The sequence below is a fragment of the Orycteropus afer genome, unplaced genomic scaffold (assembly GCF_000298275.1).
Source record: "Orycteropus afer afer isolate SDZICR_OR568_19922 unplaced genomic scaffold, OryAfe1.0 scaffold00247, whole genome shotgun sequence".
Lineage (NCBI taxonomy): Eukaryota > Metazoa > Chordata > Mammalia > Tubulidentata > Orycteropodidae > Orycteropus > Orycteropus afer.
This window is the reverse complement of record NW_006921834.1, coordinates 3769600-3778060: the sequence shown is the minus strand read 5'-3', so window position 1 is coordinate 3778060 and position 8461 is coordinate 3769600. Positions and strand designations below refer to the sequence as shown.

Sequence of the window (8461 nt, the reverse complement as noted above, 5' to 3'; positions counted from 1 at the left end):
CAATTGCTGAGAATGAACTCTGGGCCTCTGAACGATGGGAAAACCAGGACTTGTTGATCCCTAGCTAAAAAGGTAGGAATGAAGATAGTGAAAACAACACCTATGACCACAAAGAGAAGCCATGTGCCTGGCTAAAGAGATCTATAGGCTTAAGGATTGGTTAGTCTTGGCTATGAATTCCTGCTCTGCCACCTTCTAGTTGAGCAAATTACTTGGTCTCTCCAAGCCTGCAAGTAGTCCTAATATTGATCTCCTAGAAACTCAGGAAAGTAAACAAAACTCTCTCCTGTTGATAACATCTAGATCCTACTCTGCCTGCCTCAAAGGGTTTGTTGTGTAGATCAGTTGAAATTGGGTATTTGAGAGTATGTTATAAACTGTAAAGCACTGTGTACAGGTATATAGCAGGTATGAACATTTATGGCAATGGTCAGGTTATCAGCCAGGATTCAACAAAGAAGCTTCTTCAGGAACAGCCTGGAGGAGACCAGACTTCCCTTCCTAGAGCCCCCTCCCAGGCCCTCCCAACTTCTGAGTCCCAGGAAGAGGCCTCCTGACCACCTCCCTCTCCCACTTCCCATGAACAAGGGCTGCACTCACAGCAAGGTAGGTTGGCTCAGGATTTATTTTGGAAAAGATATGGGCAAGAGAGGGTACCCCAAGCAGTATATGTCCCCAGGGTGAGCTGAGGGCCAGCCTCAAATCTGCTGATCCCACTAAGCTCCTGCACAGCTCCTTCCTCTAGAAGCTCCAAGCCAGGCAGGGACATGCATAGGCTGGGAGGGGACACAGTGGCCATTCACTTGGGCAGGACATCAGAAGACTCGGACACCAGCTTCCCATCACGGGTCTCAATCTTCTTCACAACCACAGCTTTGGTGGAACTGGTACTACTGAAGGAGCTGGGGCCTCCACTAGAGCCAAAGCTGGACTGGAAGGAGCTCAGGCCATAGTTGAGGCCAGGGCTTGTGAGGCCCCCGTAGGCTGGGCTCAGTCCACCTGATCAGGGACACAGGCAGCCACATGAGCACTGGGGTCTCTCCCCATGCACCAGGCTCCACAGCCCCTTTTGCCTGCTCACTCCCTACAATGTCCCTAGGAATGGGGAAATCTAGCCCAGACCCACTAGGTTCACTGCTCCAAACCAGGAGCAGTGTGGGAAAGAGGTTCAGTATTAGCTATGTGACCTTGGGCAAGTCATTTAACTAGACCTCCACTTCCTCTTCTGTGAAACATGAAAATTTACAGGGGTTATATAAATAGTAAATAAGACAAAGCATGGAGAGCAGTTGGCACTGTGCCTGGCACCAAGCTACCACTTAGTTGGATGCTTTCTATTATTAACTATATGATTTGGGTACTGGGTATGTCCCCCATCATCCTGGGATTGCCCCAAGAACATGGATCCTGCTCCTTGTCATCAACTTCCCCCGCCACCAATGGCCAAGTGCTCAAGACCAAGGTCACTTGACAAGCACCTGAGCACAGCCCCACCCCTAGCACATGTCTCCCTGATGGAGAAATCCCCAGGGAAGACAGATGCAGGCCCTGCCCTCCCACCTCCATCCCTCAGGGCCCAGGACACTCACCGGAATAGCCACTGGTAGTCTTTGTATGAATGCTCATGTTCTGCATCCCATACTCCAGCCTGTACCCGGAGGACACATGGAACATCAGGACCAACTCCTAGCTCTTCTTGTCCCAGGACAGTAAGACCAAGATCCAAGGGAACAGCACCCAACCCTGCCCCACCCCAAGTCTCAGGCATAGGGCACCAGGGCCATCATCAGAGACCCCCACACTCACCGGTTCTCCTCGCCCTCCAGCAGCTTGCGGTAAGTGGCGATCTCGATGTCCAGGGCCAGCTTGACGTTCATCAGCTCCTGATACTCACGCAGCTGCTGTGCCATGTCCTGCTTGGCTCGATTCAGGGCAGCCTCCAGCTCAGCCAGCTTGCTGTTGGCATCCTTAATGGCCAGCTCCCCACGCTGCTCTGCATCAGCAATGGCAGCCTCCAGGGAAGCCCTCTATGGGAGCAGGGGAGCAGGTAAGCAGGCAGAGGATACATGATTTGCCTCCCTCCCCTGTGCTCATTCCCCTTTCCCTTGGGTCCTCCACCCTGATTCAGACTAACTAATCCCACCCAGCCTAAAGGAATTAAGGGAAGTGAAATTCAGTTATCACAGTGAGAATGGAGAACTATAGTGGCTTCCAGGTACTTCCCCTCACAAATTTCTCACCCGTGACACTATACAGGATCATCCCCCACCCTAACTGGACTAGACCTCTGTGTTCCAGACTTTTTGAAAGCATCAGAACCCAATTTTATCATGGTATGTAAGACACATCAAATAAACCAAGATTGGGGGACCCATTCTGGGCCTCAACCTACCTTTCCAACCCCTTTCCACCTCTGTTATAGACCCAGGTACCACCTTCTCATTGGTCATCTTCCCAGGAACAGTCCAAGAAGCTAGGCTATAGTTCTCACTTCCAACTCCCAAACTCTGGTCTAGGATTCCTGCCCCTGACCCCTTGCCTCCACACTATACCCTACATTATCTCCTCACCTACATGTGTCCAAGGGTCATCTCCTACCCTCAGACCAGTCCAGCCCATACCTGGCCTTTAAGCGCCTCTATCTCAGCCTGGAGGCGGCTGATATTCCGGTTCATCTCAGAGATCTCATTCTTTGTACGACGAAGGTCATCCCCATGCTTCCCAGCCAACGTTTGCAGCTCCTCATACTGCAGTGAGAGATGAGGAGTGAGGCCTATGGGACCCCCTGGAGCCCAAGTTGCCCTCCACCCAAAGGCAAGTGCCCACTCTGCCAGGTCACCTTGTCTCCCTAACACACACCGCATCAAAACTCTTCCAGGCCTCTAGGCACAGGGAATCTACCACCCACCCAGCAGGCTCATCAGAATTTGAAGTCCTGCTCCCTCCTTATGACTAGGGAATACCTAGGCATGGCTAGGGGAGCAGAGTCAACCTAGGAACAGATGACTCTGCTCTTTCTTCACCTTGATCTGGTACATGCTCTCGGCCTCTGCCCGGCTGCGGTTGGCGATCTCCTCATATTGGGCCTTGATCTCGGCGATGATGCCATCCATGTCCAGGGAGCGGCTATTATCCATGGACAGCACCACGGATGTGTCCGAGATCTGGGCCTGCAGCTCACGGATCTCCTATCACGGGGAGAAGGTGGTGAGACTCTGTCCCTGCCTACAAGGACCCCCCTTTTGCAGAAAGGCCTTCCTTAAGAGATAAGACAAGGCAACCAAAGGATAAGACAGGGCAGCAGAGAGAGAAGCAGATGGAAGTTAGGGCTGGGGAAAAGCTAACGTTCCTGAAGGAAGATGTGTCAAAGACCTAGAACATGGAGGGAGGTGAAAATGAAATGAGGCATGGAGAAAAGAAAGCCTGGCTTTGGGTGAGGAACCAAAGGGGAAGAATCCATCCATCCACCCAGCTCCAATACTAAGTCCACAGAGCGATTGCATGTGGCCCAAAGACTAGAAACAAAGGCTCTGGGAATAGAGTAGGCCTAAGCTTGCAGCAGGGTCACCACTTTCTGCATGATGACCTCAAACAGGTTGTTTAACTTCTCTGAGCCCACTTCTTCATCTGTGAAATGGGGCAATAATTTTCCCTCACATATGGGGATAGAGCATGTATGCTAGGCTAGTATTGGTAGCTGTGATTATTCATGGTGGGCCTTTGTCTCTTGGTATGCTGGGCCCCACTGTGGAGGGACTGACTCCCCAGCCCCCACAAACATACCTCTTCATATAGCTGCCTGAGGAAGTTAATCTCTTCCGTCAGCCCTTCCAGGCGGGACTCCAGCTCTACCTTGTTCATATAAGCTTCATCCACATCCTGGGGGACGGGGGGCAAGAGGGAACATGAGTTGAGTGCCCACACCCAACCTCAACCCAGAGGCACCCCCAATGGCCTAGACTTCAAGATCTTCTAGCTAATTGTCTTCCCCACATCCACCTTGGAGTCCATACTCTGCCCCATACTACCTACACCCTCAGCCCAATACCTTCACATCTGCTTCCTGAAGTCCACCAGAAAGCTTCCTGAAGTACTCCAGAAAGCCTTTTATGACTGGACCTCCCATTCTACTGTCCAGAATTCTGTCCTGATGCACATAGTTAATCTTTCTGTCCTTCTCTACCTTTCTACGCTATGTACCCAGGAGGCATTCAAACGTTGAAATAAAGAAATTTGTTCCATTTCTTGGAAACAAGATTTAGGTAGAGAACCTAGAAAGCCTTCTTAGTCCAAGACTGTAGGCTCCAGCCTTAAGGTCTATTCAGGGGCATAGGTACTCCCTCACCTTCTTGATAAGGACAAATTCATTCTCCATCTCTGTCCGCTTGTTGATCTCATCCTCGTACCTGGTGAGGAAATGGCTTAGAATCAGAAGATGAAGGCAAAAGTGTGGTTGTTCTGGGTCTCTTGTGGGGGAAGGGGGACATAAATATCTAGAAAATTCAGTTCACAGAGGATGCAGGTTATGAAAGGGCTTATCTTTCTGCCCCAACCAGCTACCCTTTCCCTGCCCTAACCCCATACTATCATCAGCCTGTAGGGAGGCCTGGAGCAAGAAATCTCTCTCCATATCCATGAATCCACATTGGATTGGGAGGGTTAGACACAGGAACTGATATAACACCTCAGAGAGAACTTTCTGGGATGTGCTGGAGGTCATGGTGACTTTGGCCTCTGATCCCAAGAGACAAGGCAGGAGGACCTCAGTTGGGGGAGGGGAGTAGCTCACTTATTCTTGAAGTCCTCCACCAGTCCTTGCATGTTGCCCAGCTCTGCCTCCAGCTTTAGCTTCTCCTGGCCCAGTGTCTCCAGCTGCCGCTTAAGGCTGTTGATATAATTGCCGAACATGTTGTCCATGTTGCTCCGAGATGTCTTCTGCTGCTGCAGAAGGCTCCACTTGGTCTCCAGCATCTTGTTCTGCTGCTCCAGGAACTGCACCTGCAGAGGGGAGGTAGGAGCAAGAAGGTCCACATCAGGCCAGGGCTCAGAGTCTAGGGTGGGGAGGAGCAAGCACTTGGAAACTGTAAATGCTGTCTCTTCCTCTAATCCATTCCCCGAACAGTGAGGTTCCAGGAATCCAGCAACCTGGTTCACTGTTTGGGGAGGATCACCTATGACCTGAGGAGACAGCATGATAAGGGTGGTGGGGCATTATGCCCCTCCAGTGCTGGAAGGGATGGAGAGCACAGTTGTTGTTGTTGTTATGTGCCATCGAGTCAGACTCTACTCATAGCGACCCCTCCTTGGGTTTCCGAGGCAGTATCACTACAGAAGTAGATCGCCCAACCTTCCTTCCAAGGAGTGGCTGGTGGGTTTGAATCGCCAGCCTTCTGGTCAGCAGTCAAATGCCTTAGGCACGATGATGCTACCAGAGCTCCCGGGGAGCACAGTTACAAGGGGGCAATCAGGGGACTAAAATTGAAGCTATGTATGCACAGCACACAGGTCTTATTTACTTAGATTGTCTATTACAGATTAATAAAAATAGCCAAGTTTTCTAAGGATGCTTTTATTTACACTTACATAAAATTGAAAAAAGAAAATGCAGATTGTTCATATCAAATAATACTACCATTATTATTATTATTTGGAGTGACTTTGAGAGACTTGGAGATTATAAAGAAGCTATATCCAAAGTTTGGTCCAAAGAGTACTGGACAGGCGGCCTACCTCCTAGCTAAACACTGCTACTATCTGTGCTACCTGACCTTGAGTTGCTTCCCCACTGTGAGCCTGGTCTCTGATCCAGCAATGGCCTAGAGAAACTCAAGCAGGCCTTTTGAGGAGCCTATTTCTGTACAGAAGTCACTCTTAGCTGGGGAAGAGGTAAGAGACCTGAAGTCTGTCTGCAAACTGAAACTCCTCTCTACTCCCCACAGTACTCTCCGCTCCCCACAGCAATGTCTTTGAGATTCCTCAGCATCTACTGGAGACTGCCCAAAAGGCAAAGATGGCCTGGGAGAAGGTCTCCCTCGCCCTGCCCTAGCCCTGAATCCACAACCTTCCTCTCCTGCCCTAAACACAATGGTCCTGGTTCCTTGGGCTCAAAGAATTCAGATTTTAGGATGAAATGAGGGCATGTTAGATGGGAAATTTATTTAAAAAAAAAAAAAAAAGAACAACAGACTAGTTCCAACATGGGGAATGTTTTTGTTTTTTGTTTTTAGCAATCCAAAAGCTGTAATTTTTATAAAATTGGGTGGACTTGGAAGAGGGTACAATCTAAATCCCACAACCCCCTCTTTCTAAATATCTCTCTTCTCCAGGTCATTCTGCTCCCCAATACTAAAAATGAGTGATTTTAACAGTTAGCCCTAATGGCCCAAACACTACTAAGCACTTTTCATACATTATATCCTAGAAAAGGCAAAAACGGTTTGATCTGGGAACTACCATGCCCATTTTACAGATGAGAAAAAATCAGTCTTAGCAAGGTAACCAGGTAGGAAACAGGAGCCAGGTGTGAACTCAAAGTTGGACCCCAGAGCCTGTGCTTAACTACTGACTGTAAGAACAGGAGAGCCAGCACAGCGTGGTCAAGATGAAAAATCTAGAGTGCTTAGGGAGAGACAAAGAGCCCGCAAGCACTCTCTAAAGAATAAGGAAACCATCGGTTTCCCAGGGGACTCCAACTCCTCAAGATTCGAATCTGCCCCAGGGTTTCCCTCCTTCCTTTCCCACAATGCCTCCCAGGAGCGGGTCAACAGGGAGGGGCCCAATCCTCCCGCCTGCTGCTAGGGGCATTGGGACCCCTGACACTGCGAAACCCGGCCTGGCTCTTTCTCTGGGAAAGTGGAGCCAGGCCATTGGGGCAGAGCGGGTTAGGGAAAAGTGAAAGGGGCAAGGGCCGAGTAGGAAAGGGGCGTTGGCCGGACGCGTTATCTGAAGCCATAAACTCTAGAATTTTAACAGGGCCTACAACCAGGCAATGTGTGCAGGGCAATGTGTGCAACGCCCGCAGACCTTGAATCCCGGATAGAGGCTTTTCTGAAGTCAGCCCCTCGCAGAACACCCCACCCTTGACACACATCCCAAAGGCAGCTACTCAGGCGTTTAGGAGCTCGGCCAGGTGGACTGAGGGCGTCCCAAAGCCAGCGGGACTCAGCCCTTCACCCCACGGTAGGGGGTGGGTCTCTGTCCCGCCCAGTCCCGCCCAGCCAAACCCCACACAGCAGGCTCCCAGGGCAGGGGCCAAGCTATGACTCATCTTGGTCAGGCCCTAGGGTGCCAAAAGCCTCAATCAGTATTTGCCCATTTGAGTCAGGACACCCTCTTCCTTCTAGAAATTTATCAAATCACTATTTAAAAACAAAAAATAGCACAGGACACCATTGAGGATCCAGAGGAGCAGTTCCAGGGAGAGGGGTGAACCAGAAGAGGGGACTCTCCTCCCAGTGCACAGGTTACAAGCTGGGACTATTCTAGGATGAAAACTTTATCCGCCTCTCAAACCTGGACTTGGAGACAGTTTGAGGAAGGGAGGAAGCCCCAGGATTTAGTCTCAGCCATCCGGACCCTCTCCCCATCCTTACCCCACAGCCCCAATCAAAGTGCATGGGAGAAATGAGTCATCAGTTGCAAAGGTGTGTTGCCAGGGTGAGTGGGGCCAGCAGGGCCAGTAAAGGGGCTGGAGATGTGCCCACTGACAAGGTGGCTAGGAGAAAGGGTGCAGACCCTAGTAGGGCAGCAGGCATAGCTAGCCATGCAGGGGGAACCCTCACCTTGTCGATGAAGGAGGCAAACTTGTTGTTGAGGACCTTGATCTGTTCCTTCTCCTGGTTGCGCACGGCCTGGATGTTGGGGTCCAACTCCAGCTTAAGGGGGCTCAGCAGGCTCTGGTTCACCGTGACAGCCATGATGGTCCCCATACCTCCTGCCCCACCGAAGCCCCCGGCCAGACCCATATTGGCTCCCAGGCTGCCCCGGAAGCTGCCGCTGCTGCCCACCCGGGAGAAAGACGAGGAGCTGATGCGGGAACCTGGCCCGCTTGTGTAAGAGCGGCTGCTGAAGGCCCGGGGGCCAGAGCTGGACACCTTGTAGGACTTCTGGGTTACCCTCATGGACATGGTGGAGGCTAGAGAGGAGGCAGTGGCAGAACCAGACGTAGATTTGAGAAGGAGCCAAGAAGCTGCTTCTAGGTGGGTGTCCAGCTCTCAGCAATGGCCCTTTTTATAAAAGAGAGCCCAGCCCAAAGGCGGGGAACAGCCTTGTACCTGAGTGGCTAGGCCCTGAGGGGGCCGGGCCTAACCCGACACCTGTCACCTCTAGGCAGGATTCAGGTGGGGGCAGCAGAGAGCTGCTCCCACCCAGGGGCCCACTCCAGCACCAACCCAGAAACCCAGGACTGAGCAATTCAGTGAATGTGAACTGGAAGGAATCTGCATGGCTGGCCATGTGTGAG

The 8461-nt window shown here is 51.3% G+C and overlaps 1 protein-coding gene across 1 annotated transcript; it reads right to left on the bottom strand.

Annotated features, from left to right (window-relative positions):
* Positions 1-799: 799 nt before the first annotated feature.
* On the bottom strand, positions 800-8141 carry KRT8 (keratin 8). The gene is made up of 9 exons (XM_007949544.1): positions 7776-8141; positions 4790-4992; positions 4346-4406; positions 3784-3879; positions 3024-3188; positions 2622-2747; positions 1807-2027; positions 1590-1648; positions 800-999 (listed from the first exon to the last, which is right to left on the bottom strand). The coding sequence occupies exons 1-9, from the start codon at positions 8124-8126 to the stop codon at positions 800-802; spliced, it is 1482 nt and encodes a 493-aa protein (XP_007947735.1). The 5' UTR covers positions 8127-8141.
* Between the last annotated feature and the right edge of the window lie 320 nt (positions 8142-8461).

Bases quoted from the DNA above. Each gene is read 5' to 3' on its own strand.
- KRT8 (XM_007949544.1), bottom strand. From the start codon at position 8,126: ATGTCCATGAGGGTAACCCAGAAGTCCTACAAGGTGTCCAGCTCTGGC. The intron at 2,028-2,621 runs GTATGGGCTGGA...CTGCTCCCATAG, and splicing joins TAGAGGCGCTTAAAGGCCAG to AGGGCTTCCCTGGAGGCTGC. The intron at 1,649-1,806 runs GTGAGTGTGGGG...CTCCGGGTACAG, and splicing joins CTGGAGGGCGAGGAGAACCG to GCTGGAGTATGGGATGCAGA.